Source organism: Mirounga angustirostris, unplaced genomic scaffold, assembly GCF_029215605.1.
Source record: "Mirounga angustirostris isolate CCGP_5_RB_7025 unplaced genomic scaffold, mMirAng1.0.hap1 SCAF_15, whole genome shotgun sequence".
Classification (NCBI taxonomy): Eukaryota; Metazoa; Chordata; class Mammalia; order Carnivora; family Phocidae; genus Mirounga; species Mirounga angustirostris.
This window is the reverse complement of record NW_026991723.1, coordinates 42,346,986-42,365,611: the sequence shown is the minus strand read 5'-3', so window position 1 is coordinate 42,365,611 and position 18,626 is coordinate 42,346,986. Positions and strand designations below refer to the sequence as shown.

At 39.1% G+C, this 18,626-nt stretch overlaps 1 protein-coding gene across 22 annotated transcripts in view; it reads left to right on the top strand.

Moving 5' to 3' along the window:
* The window catches only part of BNC2 (basonuclin zinc finger protein 2), a 433,411-nt gene that overhangs the window by 224,734 nt on the left and 190,051 nt on the right, over positions 1 to 18,626 (top strand). Inside the window, exon 1 of one of the 22 annotated variants that reach the window (XM_054509228.2) lies at positions 1,339 to 2,240. The exons of the other annotated variants lie outside the window; for them this stretch is intronic. Within the exon in view, the coding sequence (XP_054365203.1) occupies positions 2,049 to 2,240 (192 nt within the window). The 5' untranslated portion in view covers positions 1,339 to 2,048. Of the gene's footprint in view, positions 1 to 1,338; positions 2,241 to 18,626 lie in introns of those variants that run through there. 22 annotated transcript variants of the gene reach the window in all.

Here is an 18,626-nt window from a genome sequence, read left to right as displayed (position 1 = left end):
GAGCCACCCAGGCACCCAAGAAACCACATTTTTAAAAAAAGATTTATTTATTTGAGAGAGAGACCGAGAGAGTGATAGCATGAAGCAAACTCTCCGCTGAGCAGGAGGCTTGACGTGGGGCTCGATCCCAGGACCCTAGGATCATGACCTGAGCCAAAGGCAGATGTCGAACTGACTAAGCCACCCAGACGCCCCAAGAAACCTAATTTTTAAAGAAAAGCTTCACATTTTTTATAGTACATAGTTTTGAAGCATAACTACTAGTGAAGACCGGAAGTCTAGTTATTAGATTTCTTAATCATCATATTTATCACATTGGAAAAAAACCTCTAAACTTATATTTTTTACATGTAATTTATGTATGCTAAATAAATGAAATATAGAAAATAGAGTTTAACAACAATAAAACCAGGGCCAATAGTTCTGTCCACATAGGTATTAATCATTTCAGGGTATTTTGTCCTTTTCCTTGCATTCATTTTAAAATGTATACTGTTTCATAAGCCGCTTTTGATTATCAATATATTGTAATTATCTTTCTGTGTCATTAAATTAATTACTATGAGTTTTAATGATTTCATAGTAATTTTATCATGTTTGGCTTAACTATATTAGTTCTTTCTTGATAGACTTCATTATGTAATTCCATAATCAGTTTTGGATTGTTTCCTTCTTAGACTAGCATTCTTCATGATATTTAATATGAACTAAGAGTGCTACAAACTAGTCATTTTTAAAAAACCGTATGTCTTCTTTCTTTATCAGTGTACTGTTTTTCAAATTCACATTTTAGTGAATATTTGAAAAATCTTGTTCTTCATGCTTTAATATATGTCCATTTTCTTGCTCTTTCCCCAATACTATTTGGTGCTGTCAACCCTGCCCTTATGTCTGGCTTGATCCAACCATATGGGTGGGTGTGACTTCTGGACTCAACCTGAGCACTTACCTTTGACTAACCCAACCCTGAATTCCCCTAAACACAGGCACAGCAAAATTCACTCAGAAGGCATTTAAATCCTTTTAAGGGCCAAGGTTTTCACTATTAATGTAGTGAATCTTCTGACCATTCTTCATTTCATTGATGATAACTTCACTAAAACCAAAAGTTATTCATAGACCTGAGGTATAAACAGAAAAGATGTGTTAATATGACCTTCATATTAGGTTTTTACTGGATGAAGCATCTTTACAATATAAGCTTAGAATAATTTGTTTGGCAAAATTAATTGATAAAGGCAAACCTTAAAAGCAGACATTCCCTTTTATTCCTTATGTGTGCTTTCCCTGCATTTAAAACACTTGCCAAAAAAATAAACACCTTTTTTTTTTTTCCTGACTGAGACATTGGAAAAGCCGAGAAGGACAACTCTAGGTATTTCTTTTTCTCAGAGCAAGCCTGAAATGGTCCTTGTGCGCTACATAAAAGCTACTGATCACTTGATAATATTGGTAAAATTTTATTAGCTTTTGCCTTCACACACTATAAAGGTTAAAAAATCCTACTGTTTCCACTTACATTTCTAGACTAATGCTGCTGGACTTTCTTTCCCTTTCACAGTAATGTTTATCCATTTGAATGTTGTTTCTCAGAAAGGGAGAGTTCATTTGTGTAAAAATATCTGGGGCTTGCCAGGGCATCTTTTCAGAATGCTCTGTGGTTACAAATGAAGCTTATTGTTGTAGAAATGGCAGGTTTGAATTTTTGTAGTGGCTTGTGGCGTAAGTCGATAATCTGCAAATTGTTCTGAGTGTGTGTTCGTGTGCGTTCGTCAGCCTGTCGGTGAGTAGCTGGATCTCATGCTGTTCCTCCTCCTGCCTCCCGTCTCCCTTCTTTAGATACACGGAGATGCACAGTCTTTAGTCTTAAGGCGAGTCCCAAAAGAGGAACATCGGAGGATGGATGTGGGAGATGAGTGTATTTTTTTAAATTTCTCGCAGCGTTCCACGTGACAAAGTGACAGTACTTTCTAAACATTTTTTAAGTTCTTTTGGATTTGTGGATTTTGCCTCTACCTCCGAAATTTCTGAACCTTTCTGCATACAAGATGGCTGGCACGTTCTGGGGACGGAGCAGAGACCCAGAACAGAGACAAAGCCGCTCTGAGAAGACAGACACACTTCTACGGCTTGTGGTTTTTCACTACAGCTGCTTTCCGACGGGCTGGCTTGTTCGACGCCGGTCCCACTGCCAGAGCAGGACTGTCACAGCTGGTAGTACTTACTGTACTTGCGGGAAAGTATGTGATTCATTAGTTGGAACCGTATGTTTTTCACCAGTTCTGGTCATGTTTTTGTTAGGATGTGGTAAAAACATAAGCAGGGGGTGAAGGGACAATGGAAACATGTGACTTGTTAAGGATTGGCCCCAACCCATTATTAGCTAAATTGTACGCCATAAAATGTCCTCTGTACCTCATAAGACAAATGACTTAATTTTTTATTCCTCAGTTGAGGTCATTTAGTCATAAGTAGTAAAAATTATCAACACTGAGCTCTTTTTCTCTTTTTCTTTTCTGTAAAGTATTATGATCCATTTAAACCCCAAATTATAATATGAAGAGAAGTCATGCAAGTAAAAGACATTAATTTGTTGAAAAATGCCCATGACGGGTGAAGAACTTTAACTGGAGTGAACTCTTGCTACTGATAAAATATGAGTATGGGTATTACAGCTAATAGGAAACACTTCTAATACTACAAGGTGTGAGGAGAACAATAAATGGGAGTTCCTTTGTCTACACATGATCAAGCAGACTGAAGTTGTATGGCTGGATGAATGAGGACTCGTCTTTCTCCTAATTTTGGTGTCATTAATGGGCTTGCATCATGGTATCTGAAATGGTCAGTCTTGATATCGTGCAGGACTGTTGGTATGAGCTGCGTTGAATGTTGGCCCGTGATCAGGTAGTTTTTAAGCTTGTGAATATATTACAACTGCTCAATATTTAAACCGGCATCAGAAAAATGAGTGTGTCTCTGCTCTGTTGTGTTCTCTTTACATAGGTGTTTGCTTTAACATTTGCTTTTCTCTACTTCATTTAAGAACCACCATTAAGAACCGTGATGCTTTTTTTCTTTGTCCCCACCCTTAAAAACGTACTATTCAGATATGTGACATTTTGGAAGTCACTCTAGGTAAAATATCAGCAGATGATGCCTCTACTCTCTGACTTTGTTTTCCAGCTCTTTTAAAAGAGTTCTGCACCATTCATGCCTCAGCACATATACTTCTGCAGTTGCTGGACTCTGCAGAATTAGAACCAGGTCTGTCTCTGACAATTAGCTCAACTGGCTGCAGCATAAATAAAGGAATGCGCTCAGGGGCTGTAGTCTGTGACACGGTTTAACAGAGCGTAAAAAGGTGCATCTGTTCCGTGCCCAGATTCAGTCGCCTCACTGTCACTGGGAAGTTATCGACACGGAGACATGCCCGGGTTGTTTGGTAAACAAGTGGCAGGCATTAAATTAACTAGGCTGTGAGTGGGCAAAAGTGCTGCTTTATTAAAAGCCCTGCTTTCTCGGCTCACTGCTGGGTCACAGACAGTCGCTAGAGTATCTGTTAAGATGACTCATGGCACCAAACACTTCAGTATTCTGTCCCCTCTTCCAGAGAGGACCATTGACCTTTGGCAGCCTGAGTGCGGGTGGGAGGGTGAAGGAGAGAGAACAGAAGGCAGAGTGTGTATAGACGCTTACCTCTAACAGTTGGGAGGCAAAGCAAGAAGACAGTGAACCCTGAGCAACCTAGAGCCAGGTTTTAGCTTAAATCGTGCCGCGGAATCCAGGACCAAATTGTGGCCAGGTTTTTTGTTTGTTTTTCCTGACTTTCTGCCTTACCCTCCTCATGGCTGCTACTTGATTTGAATCTAAAATAATGGGAGGGGCGCCTGGGTGGCTCAGTTGTTAAGCATCTCCCTTCGGCTCAGGGCATGATCCCAGGGTCCTGGGATTGAGCCCCACGTCAGGCTTTCTGCTCTGTGGGAAGCCTGCTCCTCCCTCTCCCACTTCCCCTGCTTGTGTTCCCTCCTCGCATTCTCTCTCTCTGTCAAATAAATAAAATCTTAAAATAAATAAATAAATACTTTAAAAAAATAATGAGATAAGTGTGTGGTCACAGTTGTTCTCTGTCTCCCTATGTTGGGTAGACAACACACATCTTGCCATACACTTCCAGGTTATATAGTTCCCTTTTGTTATGTTCTTTAAGTATTTATTTGCCTTTGCCTTCAATATTTCTAATGGAAAAAAGCACATTTTAAAGACTTTTGCTTTCATTTAGCAATGTAATGATTTTTAAAGTTTGTTTTTCTTCCAGCTTCACAAATGCTTTACCGAGGGTTATGTGTAGTTGCGTACATTGGTATGTTGATACGTTCTTCATTTTCGTGGTCTTAACAATCTTTTTGGGCAATCTGCTTCCGTGTGTAGGCAAACATAACAAGATAATTTTCAGTATACACATCTGTGCAAAAGAGACTGTTATTTCTGAAATTTTCCTGTTCCCCTCCTGGTTGTGTTTCTTTTTAGGGCCCCAACTAGCTCCTCATCCATTAGAAGATGATGTAATGCCAGTGGGATCTAGCCCCACACAGCTTGAATTAAAATGATTCCAGTTGGTGATACTTGAATGTGAATGACCAGAAGGTGTGATGCATTCAACACTGTATTTGAAGTGCTCACCTTGGAAATCTCTCCCCTGGCTGTTGAGGCCCTTTGGTCCTCCTCCTGGAGATCTTACAGCCACACCTGCATTCCTGCTGTCCAGACCTATCTTTTATTGCTTGCTCTCTTTCTATAGTGATGTCTGGGTGGAGGAGTGAGGGGGTGGAGATGAAGCATCCTTTCTTATTGTTTGCTCAGAAGGAGAGTGTTGGACAGGAGTGTATTCCACTATCCAGAGAGTGGTGATGCCTCAGAATCTCTTTATCTTTGTAACATCTTTGCTGTATGAAGTTTAATAAGCCAGCTGTGCAGTTTTTAAAAGCCAGTGGATTCCATTTTTCATTTGCTTTCCATCCCCTTTGCTCTGAGCTTTCACTCCCTATTTCCTTATTTTGACCCCCCCCCCAGCCCCTTTTCTCTATCTCAGGGGAGTTCCCTGAGTAGCAAGACTGAAAAAGAGCCGAGGTTTATGTTAGAAGAAATTAAGGTTAATGATCATTGGCTCATTTTCATATTCTGTGGGTGTGGATGAAGGAGTAATCAGTGCAGGTGGCCCTGCCAGTTGGGAGTTTTTCTTTGTCATCAAGAAAATAAGGAGAGTGCAGGGATTGAATTACCACAACTATTTCAGGACTAAACATATTTCATTTCCCGATCGGGTCTGGTTTAAGGACACAAAGCTGACATTAATTTTATCCAAAGAAAGCACAGCAATTTTTTTTCTTGTTTTATAATTTGACTGAATGCATAGGGTGGATGCATGTTCAAATTTAATTCTCGTATAATCTTACAAATAATACTCTGAAAAGCGAAGAGGTTTTGATTCAGTTTGACAGTTTATATTTCTGTGCCCAATTACCACGTAGTTATTGAATGTTAAAGAGCTGCTTTCTAAAATGTGCACGCGGACTGTACCAATTGGCTTCCCAGCTGCCTGCTATTACATGAGAGGTGCTCCCTTCTAACTTTTTAAAGGATATACACATTTAAAGGAGTTATGTTTAGCTAGCAAAGGAAGTGGGGGATTTGGTTAGGAAGTGCTTGCTGGCCTTAAAAAACTATCTTGTATGCATTCTCATTTCACCCACACAAAGACTATTCTTTAAAGAAATATTTTTTGGATTTAAAGAAAAAACTTAAATACCCGAATAAACTAGGGAAAGAACCCTGACTTAAAAAAAAAAAGTATAACTTCTCTTTGGTACCATTTCTTAAAGTTTGTATGTGGGTTTAATGCCACAAATGTAACTTTCTACGAGTGAGGGATTCTGATTGAAGATGTGGAAAAGGAAGATTTCAAAGTTGACCAGAGACAATAAAAGTCATTGAGAAAGAGTGTCAACACTAGCCATGCATGGTAGGTTTTGCTTTCTTAGCAGAATGCAGCAGGTAGCTCAAGGGACCTGATTTGTTTTTAAAGCACAAGGTTTATTTGGCTGTTACACTGTGAGTATAATATTAATGATACTAATGTAAAATTAACTTTTATGTTGTGTGAGCACTTTTTCTTGCCTCCCCCTTTAAAATCACAGGTATTTCTTTTTGCATATATCTATCTCTGTTGCCACAGCGAGCATTTATATAACTCCGTATAAGCTGCAGAAAGTTTGGTATAGTCAGGTAGTTATGCGGGTCTATGTCAGGCAAGTACAAGTAAAGTTGGGTTTTGGTTTTGATATCCCTGCGGTATGAGCCCATATGCAACGGAATATTCATTGTATGCCCATTAATATGAATACTTTGGATTATTAATAACACACCAAGAGACCATTCTCAAACATTTAGAGGGCAAGAATGTTTTAGTGGTTTCTGGAAGCTCCTTGCTGTAGATTTTTTTTTAACATGGTAGTTAAAAAGAATTTTAAGTAGTATTTTAAAATATTTTAAAAAGAAATTTGGTATATCAAGAAATTGTCAGCTAGGCAAATAAAACTTAATATTGAATGAAATGATCTTTTGAAATCATGTGGTTGGGACACCTCAGTGGCTCAGTTAAGTGCTTGCCTTCAGCTCAGGTCATGATCCCAGGGTCCTAGGATTGCGTCCCACATCATCAGTCTCCTTGCTCGGTAGGGAGCCTACTTCTCCCTCTACCTGCCACTCCCCCTTGCTTGTGCGTTCTCTCTTTCTCTCTCTCTCATAAATAAAATCTTAAAAAAAAAAAATGAAATCCTATGGTTTCCAAGTTTAACATTTAAGCAAGCCTTGTTATTTGTTTTAAGAAACATTAAACAAAGGTACCAAAAGACCCCGTAAACCATTTTCTAAGATAATGTCTCTCCCTGTTTCTTGCTTTGCTTTTCCCTGAATGCTTTTCATTTTGCATACTAGTGATAAAGCTCAAAATTTGCTTTACTTTGATTTTCTCAAAGGCTTTTGGTAAGAGCCATTCACATTATGGCCCACATACATCTGGTATTAGCCAAGAAAAGAGCAACTATGAATTAATTCAGCCTCACTTTAGTATTTATCTGTTAAGCATTAGGAATAATTATAAAAACAAATAATTTAATGTTTTATTTACATATAAGTTTATTTGCAGTTAATGTTTTATTTGTATATCCTTAAAATCAGCTATACATTTAGCCTCTAATGTTGAAACTTTAAAATGGTCCACTGAAATGCTTTACAGAGTGTGATTGCTTAAGCCATTCACACAGTTTTCTCTGCAGACTCCTTAGCTTTGGCCACACCATGCTAATTTTTCATTTGCACCTATCTGCATGAGCTGTTTACTTTGATCTTTCATTCCTGACAGAAGTTTCCACATTTTATGCTTTCTTTCCATCGGATACATAGAATATAACAGAATTCACTGATAGCTCTTTTTGCTAACTGTGTATTAGATTTTAAACTCATCAGGTCAGGAAATAACTCAATCTGGTACAAAACTCTCTCTCTCTCAATCTCTCTCTCCCCATTTGTAACTCCTGACTCTTGTATGCTGCACTTTCAATTTCTTATGGCACACTTGCCTTCTCCTGTCTCATTTACTGGAATATATCCATAAGTAGGCTATGTGTGTGTGTGTATGTATGTTTTAAATACACAATAACATACTCCAACAAGGCTCTCAGTGAGCCAGGATGTGGGGTTTAGTTTCACCATCATTTTGGTAAAAATACATGTATTAAACAGATACTGAATTTCTGTCCTACATTTAATCTCCTCCTCCTGTTTTCCATTTCCTTTCTCTGATTCAGGCAGCAAACTGATTCAAATTCTCAACATAACCTGTAAAATAAAATGTTTATTCCTGTCAAGGAACTTAGAGAATGAAGTTGTTCATCATGCCTTAATAGTAGAGAAGTAATAGTGTATAATTAAGTATTTAAATTGTTACCTGAAATTGTTGTTTTTTAGATTCTTCATCCTTAGCCCTGTTTTAATCACATAACACCAACAGTTAGTACAAGTCGTGGAAGCAACAGGCTCCTAAAAATATCCTTCCTGAGCCTGGCCACCCAAAAGCTGTGTGAGGAGGTGTTTCATGAATTATCACAAAGTTAGTAATAACTGATGAGATCGGTGCAGCTATTGCTTCAAAAAATGTGCCTCCAAGAGGGATCAGCCACACCTTGTAATTTAAGATATACCTCCTGTGATTTAGTAGAGAAAACACTAAAGCTTTTCTGAGGTTTTTGTAGGGGATCTCTGCTTTGGTAGCCCTCTTACCAGATGAATTACAATCAAATGTACCAGTGATAGTAAGTTTTAACTCACAAAACAAGCAGCTCAGTTCATTGCTTTAGAAATCCATATCCATGTAGGGCATAGATGTTTTTTATTTTATATATCATCTTGAGTTATTAGTCACTATGGGACTCTTGTGATTAATTAGATTGCAGACATTAAAAACATTATGCAAATCATTCTGAAAAACTTTAGTTAAAAAAATGACCAGAGGAGTACCTGGGTGGTGCAGTCGGTTGGGCATCTGAGTCTTGCTTTCGGCTTGGTCATGATCTCAGGGTTGTGAGATTGAGCCTCTCATAAGTTTCTTTCTCCCTCTGCCCCTTCCCCTGCTCTCTCTCTCAAATAAGATTAGATTTATTTATTTATAAATCAAAGATTTATTTATTTGAGAGAGAGAGCGGGGAGGGGCAGAGGGAGATGGATAAGCAGACTCTGTTGAGCTCGGACCCGCCGTGGGGCTTGATCCCAGGACGCTGAGATCATGACCTGAGCTAACATCAAGAGTTGGACATTTAACTAAGCCACCCAGGTGCCCCATAAAGAAATCTTTAAAAACAAATCAGAATGAGCTGTGGGTTCTCAAATTAATTAAATAATGAATAAAACCTGTTTTCCTATTATTCTTCATTGCTTCTTTAGAGCAGGCCCAAATGAAAATGGACTTGGGTTTTAGGAAAGAAAGTCTGAAAAATAAGTAAATAAAATTTTATAATTTTTGGAATTGTAAAATTCTGAATCTATATACTTCATTTCGTTCCCTCATCATTTGAAAATGATGAGGCTCAGAAAGCTAAGAAAGAAGACCATGGTCAAATAACCAACAATAGGCTGAAAAGGGTAAGAGTCCTGGTGTCTAGACAAGCACCGCCTAATAGTTTACATACAATTTTAAATTTTCTTTTCTTTTTTGTTTTTTTAAGATTTTTATTTATTTGAGAGAGAAAGAGTGAGCACGAGCAGGGGGAGGGGCAGAGGGAGAGAGAAAGTGAGAAGGAGACTCTCTGCTGAGCAGGGACCCCGACGCGGGGCTCGATCCCAGGACCCAGGGATCATGACCCGAACCGAAGGCAGACGCCCAACAAACAGAGCCACCCAGGCATCCCACAATTTTAAATTTTCTAGTACCACATTACAAAAGTAAAAAGAAACAGGTTAGGTTGATTTTAATAGTATATATTATTTAACCCAATGTATTAAAAATTATCATGTCCATGTATAGTAGATATAAAAATAATAATCTGAATACATATCAAGACATTTTACATTCATCTTTTCATATTGGTTGTTCAAAATCCAGTGTCTGTTTTACACTTACAGCACATCTCAATTTGGACTAGCCACATGTCATGTATTTAGTGACCGCATACAGCTAGTGGCTATCGTCTTAAACATCATGGGTGTAGATAAACACCAGTCCAATTTTCTTTCCAGCACAGCAGTATAATAGCTCGAAAGGATTGACTTGGATTTTTACAGTCACTATTTTGGTTAATTTAGGAGAGCTGGTGACTTAGACATATAACTGAAAAAGTAACTGAAACTTGGGGTAAGAAGTCTTTGATAGAAGCACATTTGTTCAGGAATCCTCTTTCTCATCAGCAGTTTTGATTCCTTGGTAAATAAATGCTTAGTGATATGTCGAACAGGTAAATATTTTCAAGTTACTTGTTGACTTTCTTCCTTCTTAACTCGGCTTCCTGTGAAGCCATGCTGTCTCAGTTTGCTAACCACAGACATGTTACAGGCAGTGTTGTGGGAGAAGATAATGTCTCCCTCTGTTTCTCCCTTTGGAGGTTGAAGACAGCATAGCCTGGCGCTGCCCCGAGCTGAGGCTGTCCACCATCTGTGTAAGGAATTCACAATCCCAGACAAAAGAAATTGGCAAAGTCTTCCCTCTGTCTGTTCTCCAGATCCTCAATATAGCCATAAAACACCTGGACAAAATCAGCAGGTGATGGCAAGGGAAAGAGAATGATCAGTCACAGGCGTGTTGAATCCTTTGAACATTACTTATGGCCTGGACAGTGCTGTCACCAGGCACAGTTTGATCTTGGGTAAGTTTTCTGGAAGAGCTTCATTCCCTGGCTCTGTGACAAGAACAGAACCAGATAACACTGTGGAGAGGGGAGAGAAGAGGAAGGCCGAGGCTTCCCTGCCTCAAGGTAGAGCAGTTGCAGTGGTGGTACCTCGAGGTGTGTAAGAACATCCTCCAGAAATCAGTCCTATCACCAGATGCATAAAGTGTGCTGTTTAGGTCCATGTTCTTACTGTAAACCTGCTAGAGGAGCTCATATATTCTCTCGTCTACTTACGGTAATTGATAAAGCGTTTTTAGAACGTAAGTGCTTGATTGGTGTCATTCATATGCTGTGTTTTTAATCCGTTTTCTGCTTTAAAATCCATTTTCTGAACTTACACTGAAAGAAAGAGAGTTGTCATTCACAGGCTTCTAAAAATCTTTTGTTGTGACGGGCCCCACATATCCACACACATACACACTTCCACAACAACTTGTATCCGTAGGACTTCTCTGAACGTTTTTGTTAGAGCAAGGGTGAATGCAACACTAAAACCCTCAAAAAAGCCACCTAAACTTATCTGTTCAGCTTACTCACTTCCTGTCACATGGCTTACTTTCACCTCTTTTGGTTTAATGACGTAGCCACAGGATTCAGTAGATAGTAAGACATCATTTGGGTTATCCGATTTTTTTCTGTGACAGTGTTATGTACCAGCTGCATTGCATATCACGGAGTCTGGTAGAGAAAGGACAGGTTTCTAACGGACTGGGAATTTGGCTATAAAGAAATGGCACTTTTGCCAGTGGAGGCTCTAAGCAAAGTCCTTTAGCTGTTACCTTTTCATCAGTGAGAGCTGGGATTCAATATGGCGGTATTTAGCTTTGCTTGCTGCCGCTGGTTTTAAGGGTCCTATTTTAGTTATGATCTTTAATTCCAGCGAGAGGGCTCAACCAGAGCAGAAGCTGTGCTGTTTAATTCAGAATTATCCTCTCTCCCTTTGGCTCTGTCTACAAATGTAACCCTTTTTCATATAAATGGCGTCAAGCTTCATTGAATTTAGCTCTGTCTTGTTAAGTACATTAATGCTGTGTTCTGTCATTCATTACAGGAGAATTAGTTGTCTATTACAAAGTGGGGGTTTTTGTTTGGAGCCTGATCTTCATGGGAAGAAGGCCACACGTGGTTTACTTTCTTAAGTGCACTGAATACTGGACTTACTTATTTGTAACTTGTACGCCACTGAAAGCATCCTGCAAAATGCTGCTTCTACCATTGGGATGCCCACCTTATTTTAAGCACGAGAACCTAAAAGAGAACACTTACCACTTTCCTTTTTAAAAATCCCCTTTACCCCATGTATTTTGTCACATTTTTTAGTGATCTATACAGCGTCCTTAGAGTGTGTTACAGAAAGTGTTAATATCTTAGAGCAGCAGTAATAATAATCCTTTTACTCAGAGTAATCATGTGCTAATCCACTGGTAAGTCAGAAGTATTAGATCATTTGAAATTCATTGTGTCAGCTCCGTTGAAATAACTGGTATGGTGCTATAAACATTTAGAGAAAGGGAGTCTTTGAACCCAAATAATAATGTCAAATAGTTTGTTAGTGTTACATGCTCATGTTTAAGGGTTTCATAAGCTCAACCCATGGACAAGAGCATTTCAGTTTACATCAGTGCGTAATATATTATTTTAACTGAAGGTTTATTTTTATTTTGTTATTTGGGGAAAGTTTCTTTTCCTCTGGCACTTATGGACTGGGTTTTTATGTTACAGTTTTCACCCTGCAATCACAGGGAGGTTGGTGTGCCAGGAGGCCTTTTTTTTTTTTTTTAAAGAAAATTATTCTTGTTTTTCTAAAGTATTGTGTTGGGGTTGAATTTTCTCTGTGCCCCTCTCTTTTCTTCTCATATTCTTGGTAAGAGCACTGATGGTGTACGTAGCTATTTTTCTGTGAATATTTTTACTGGGACATTTGGTTTCATGATTCTCCTTTTGTCCCCCCACGAAAGCCACCCCTCCCTTTCAGATTTTGTAATTACCTTGAATTATTCTCTTACCCCCACTCTCTGTGGCCTCAGTTGATCTACCTTTTTAAGATAGCATTCCTTGCTTTAATGATCTGCTAGCCTGACATGGTAGATGTTCAGTAAAAAAATTTTTTGAATTGCTTCACTTTTGCAAAGTTGGGAATTTTGATAACTAAATTAATTTGTTGCCATGTCAATAGATGAATATTTTTTTATGATAAATCATTCTTTCATCTTCCCTGAAATTCAGTTGAGTTTTGAAAGAGTACCTTTTTCTCCCGAGCTTCAAGACTAAATGAGCCCACAACTATTGTTCTCTAACTTTATGATACCAGTCAGCTATTGACTATAGAAGGCATTGTATTGGAGCTTCCCAAAGTACCAGCTGAATTTTTTTTTTTTTTTAAAGAATGCGTAACTTAAGTAATTTGAACAGTCAAGGCTCATGTAGAAGGGAGTAATACCCATCCTTTCTCTACCTCATGTTCTCATTCCTTGCTTCAACCTGACCTTTGATTTGTAGTTTTGGAAGAATTTGTAGGGTTTATTAACTAGTAATATGAAATTCACCTCCTTTTTGGTATTTAAATTTATAGATCGTTCCTACTGATTGCATTCTGTAAATAAGGGCCCCCTGAATATTATATTGGATGTCATGTCTCAAGTCCACTGCCGTGTTCCCCGTGACTTTACTCCTGTTGGGTCATACCGTGAACAGACTTCGATAATGAAAAAGTTTATCTCAAGGAAAGCTTTCTCTATGTTATTATAGAATGAACCAAAATCTATGTAGAATAGCTCTAGAGCTTAAATTTGGCCAGAGAGAGAAGTTGTTAAATGTAGTCTGAGCATTTTAGGCATCCCCCAGCTCAGAGAACAAGGCCAGATGTTCTGGTTTAAATCACAGAGACAGTGTGGCTAAACAGCAGACCCCAGCCATCTTAGAGGTCACATGGTGGAGAGGAATTGGTCATGGTAGTCCCCAAGGCATTGATTGGCCTCACTGATAGTGTAGCGATACACTAAGTATGGGACTGGGGATAATTGATAAGATTCCCATAAGCAAGTCTGGCTAAAAGGGTGCATGTCTTAAAAGTCAGTAGCCTTGGAAATTGCTTTTGGTTACTGTAAAATGAAACTTCACTTTAGAGATTAGTTCAGGAATGGTTTGACTGGCATTACTGGGCAAAGGTAGCATGGCATAGTGATAAAAAGCATGGACCCCAGAGCCAGTTTTGAATTCTGTTCCTACCATTTGTGCAAGCTGTGAGGCATTCGACTGAAGTCTCTCACCCCCAAGTTCCTCATCTGTGAAATGGGCATAATAATACCTGTGTCCTACATAGTTTAAATAAATTGTGAGGATTGAATGAATTTATAATGCCTGAAACAGTGTCTGAAATATAACAAGTACTATGTATGTGGTTAAGTCATAAAATAAAACTGGGTGCTGAGAGCTGTTAGTGTTTCAGAGAACCATTAGTGAATCCCTGGAATCTGACCCTTCATCAACTGAAAGGTTTTAGTAATCTTTGTGCCTGACACAAAGACCATACATATGTGCTGTGTACTCAGAAGGTCCTAAAGATAGCCTCACATTTTTTTCCTTCATCCATAGGTGAAACTTGAAGGGGTTGGTTCTGAAGCATGTTGTGAGATCCCCTTGGGTGAAAGTGGGCTGAGTGAACTCCACTTTGATCTAGAAATAGAGCTGCTTTCATAATCCTTTTTATATTGTTCGGCTTTTTTTTTTTTTAAAGATTTTATTTACTTGAGAGAGGGGGGAGGATAGAGAGAGTAGAAGCTGGGGGGGGCGGGGAGGCAGAGGGAGAGGGAAAAGCAGACTCTGCTCAGCAGGGAGCCCAATGTGGGGCTCTATCCCAGGACCCTGAGATCATGACCTGGCTGAAGGCAGATGCTTAACCGACTGAGCCACCCAGGCCCCCTTCTTTCCTTCCTTCCTTCCCTTCTTTTCCTTCTTCCCTTCCCTTCCTAGAATGAGAGAGAGCATAGCAGCGGGGGGAGGAGCAGAGGGAGAGGAAGAGAGAGAATGTTAAGCAGGCTCTGCCCCCAGTGCAGAGCCAGACACGGGGCTTGATCTCACGATTCTGAGATCATGACCCTAGCTGCTATAAAGAGTCGGACACTTAACCGACTGAGCCACCCAGGTGCCCCTGCTTTGCTTTCTTTGAGTGAAGCATTCTTTCTGAAGCAAAATTTGTCATAGAAGGATGTTCTTTAGTTGCATTTTTTAAGACCCAAAATGATTAACTTTGAATTTACATCTTGCTAAGAAGCTATATCTAACCATCAATTTTGGTCCAAAAGCAAGCAAGTCTTTGTTTTTTATTCTTTAAGTGTTTTTAGAAGGTTTTCCTTATTAATCCTCAAAACATTCAGATGTGTTCTTTTTTCCTTTTTGGTTACAGAATAAGTAACCTCATTTGTACTGCAGTGCCAAGGTTAAAATGAAGATAGACCATGAAATTTACATTTATCAATGATCATCATGATCCTATATTAATTTTCATATTCTCAAATTCTCTATATGGTTGTCTGAATAGGTACTACGGATTTGCCAACACTGTGACTTAAGCCTTTCACAGTTACCTGCTGTCATGCACATAACTGGGTTTTATATTATTTGTGGCAACTGTTTATTATATGGTTACTCAAAGATCTAGTAGTACTTGCACAAATGGCAATGGGGACAGAATGATTCAAATCAGGAAGAAAGCATGCTATGAAATGCTAGGGAGAACCACTTAAAATTTCCACATGTGCCCAAGGAGGACCTCTTCAATATAGTTATGGGAACATTAACTGGTTGTGGTTGCCAGATTTGTCAACTTAATTGGAGTTATCTTGATATAATACAGTTGGACAAATGTGACTGTTGAGGGCACCTGGGTGGCTCAGTCGTTAAGGGTCTGCCTTCTGCTCAGGTCATGATCCCAGGGTCCTGGGATCGAGCCCCGCATCGGTCTCCATGCTCCGCGGGGAGCGTGCTTCTCCCTCTCCCACTCCCCCTGCTTGTGTTCCCTCTCTCGCTGTGTCTCTCTGTCAGATGAATAAAATCATAAAAAAAAAATATGACTGTTGAGCTCATCAGACTCGGTTTTGCATTCTACTCTTTCATTGACCAGCTGTGAGGCCTTGGCTGAGCCACTGAATCTCTTTGACCTTTGATTTCCTTATCTGTGAAATGGAGATGATAATAGTACCCATCCTGCTCAGTCATCATGAAAATTAAATGCATGTATGTTAAAGTGTTTACATGAATGTAAAATATTTAGCCTAGTGCTTGACACATAGCAAGAGCTTGAGAAATAACTCTAAGATTGCTTGCTTTAGGAATATTGAGACAGTTAACCTAACCTGCTATTTGGAAGATGAGCTGTGCATCCTCACTCTCGGAAGCGTCCCTCCTGTTTTCAGCAGCAGATAGTGCCTGGCTTGGGGCACCATAGTGTGTCAACAGAGCTTCTTTTGAGGGCGGGGAAAAAATGTTAAAAAAAAAGAAAAATACGTTTTTTTACTCCATAAATTAGGATAGTAAAGCCATTTACATCGATGAGGTTGAATTCTTTGGATGTTTTCTTCAGGAAAAAATGAACAGTTTTCCAAGTGATTGCGTTGACTTTTTAAAATTAAAGTCATCACAGTGAACTGAATTTGGTCCTAAAACATACATATATTGACTTCCTACTGTATACTAGGCACTGTGCTATGGTTTGGGAAGGTGAAATGAGTAAGACACCATCCTTGCTAATAAAAAGTTCACACATTACTATTTTGGAAGGGTTTCCAAGTTTTGACCAATGGCCAACTATTTCTGCTAGGATTTCATTCATTGAAATCCCAGGGTGTGTTCCCACCTGCCCGCCCCCCCCCAGTATTTTTTTCTTGAAGTTTATGACAGTCAAATTTAACATGTTTAGGTTTCAATTCTAAACATTATATATACAAAAAATTATATATATAATTTTGTATTATTATTTTTAATAAGACCACTATAATTTGGTTTTGAGCCTTATTTCATTAGGTTTGGCTCTGGAAGCACATGAACCAGGAATCTGGATTTGTTTTCATTAGTCTTTGTTTCTTTGGGGGCAGTTTTCCATAAGGCACTACTCCTTTTGTGGCTGTTACTTTTTTGTTGTTGTTAAGCCACATGTCACATGATGTCATCTAGACAATATGAAATACACAGTCTATCTGGAATCTGAGACAGCTCAGAAAATTTTGCAACCCTGCATGACACATCCAAATGACAAGCATACTTGTCACCTTTCCTTCTTGGAAATCCCAGGGAATTGTCATAGTCTGCTCTCCTGGTTGCCAGGAATTTCTCACATAGATGGTGGGACATTCAGGGATGCAGGGGATCCTAAACGATGGTGAGAAGCCTGGGAGCCTCCACTTACATTTGTCTGTTGTCACTTAAATAAAAGGTAGCAAGCAGGACTGCTTGCACAGAATACGGGGAATTAAGAAAACAGAAGGTAAAACCTCATCTCCTTTTCCAGAAGAGCTGTATGTGTTGTTTTTGTTATAAATACCTGTTCTGTGGAGTCTGAGTAGTTGTAGTGGAATGCTCCACACCCTGCTGCCAGCACCAGTTCTTTGAACAACATATGGCAATTGGAGCTGTCTTTCTCTTTGATTTCATTTTTATTTTAAACTTAAAGTTTGCTAAAGGAACATTTTCCTGGACTGCACACATATATGGAAGCTTCTCTTGGCCTTCAACGCACACTGTCTGTGTAATGGTCAGTAGGTTTGTGGGTTCCTAATTATTTCTTCAATGTGCTCTGCATTTTATTTATTTTTCTTTTTTTTTTTTTAAAGATTTTATTTATTTATTTGACAGAGAGAGAGATAGTGAGAGCAGGAACACAAGCAGGGGGAGTGGGAAAGGGAGAAGCAGGCTTCCCGCCAAGCAAGGAGCCTGATGCGGGACTCGATCCCAGGACCCTGGGATCATGACCTGAGCCGAAGGCAGACGCTTAACGACTGAGCCACCCAGGCGCCCTGTGCGCTCTGCATTTTAAAGTTGAAAACTACATGGGTTATATTCTTACTTAAACTGGCACAGTAGATATATGGTTCTACTAATTATCCCTGTGCTGGGAAATAACGTTCCCTGTGGTTCACAAATTTAAAATAAATTTTGCTGGCTATCTTTTATTTTGGTCTAAATTTATTTTTCAGACTGCCTTTCTAACCTTACGTTCTTAGGTATCCTCTTTTCTAAAACTCACATGGTCTTTGAGCGAGCATATGCTGTCCTACAGCCATTAGGAGGACTCGTCCATCTTCTTTCCCCATCTTGTTGAATTCAGTTAAATAGCTTTTTCATGGTGCTAACGGCCCAGCACTGTGCTAGGTGTGGGGGGTGATGCCAAGTCAAACAAGACATGGTCTCTGACCTTGAGGACCTTCGAGTCCAGTGTCTCTTGAAAGCCTATCCATCTTCCAAACCACCCCCTTCACTAAGCCTTTTCTCATTACCTCAGAAGAAGTAGTCTCTCTCCCCTGAACCCGAAAGCATTTTGTTTATGCCTCTCTTGTCACATTGATCACATTCTACATTCTACTTTATAGTATAGTTATTTGTGGTCAGGTTTATCTCCCTACTCAGTTGTAAATTCCTTGAGGATGTATTTATGTTTATAGGTCAGGGTTTAGAATTCTGCTTTCCACATAGTAGGTGTTTGATAAATATTTAGTGAATCAATGAAGCCAGGAGAATAGAAATTCTCTAGAGAATAGAATTGGTGAGGGGATCTTGTTGTATTTTAATATTTTGTACTTATTCAGCACAGTTGAGGGAATCTAATGTTCAAATCCTTGTGTATTATAAAGAAGGTGAAGAGAAATACAAATGCCTAGTTCTCTACATTTGATATGAGAAAGGTGGCTGGGGAAGGGGTTGGGGGTGGGAGACTGTTTAATGTGTACAGTATTATATCATGAAGCAGATACTTAATTTCAGGAAACAGCCTAATGAATATGAACACTTGGAAAATTAGTTGTCCATTTCATTAATTGTTTATTTGTGAATGAAAGGGGCTAGTCAGCCTGGACGACTGCTTGGTTTCTGGAAATCGGTATACTAAACTATCTCCAGATGTGGGGAGTAAGAACGACATCCACATTTTATTGCGTATAACACTTTGCACAATTCACAATTTGAGCTTGGACTTTT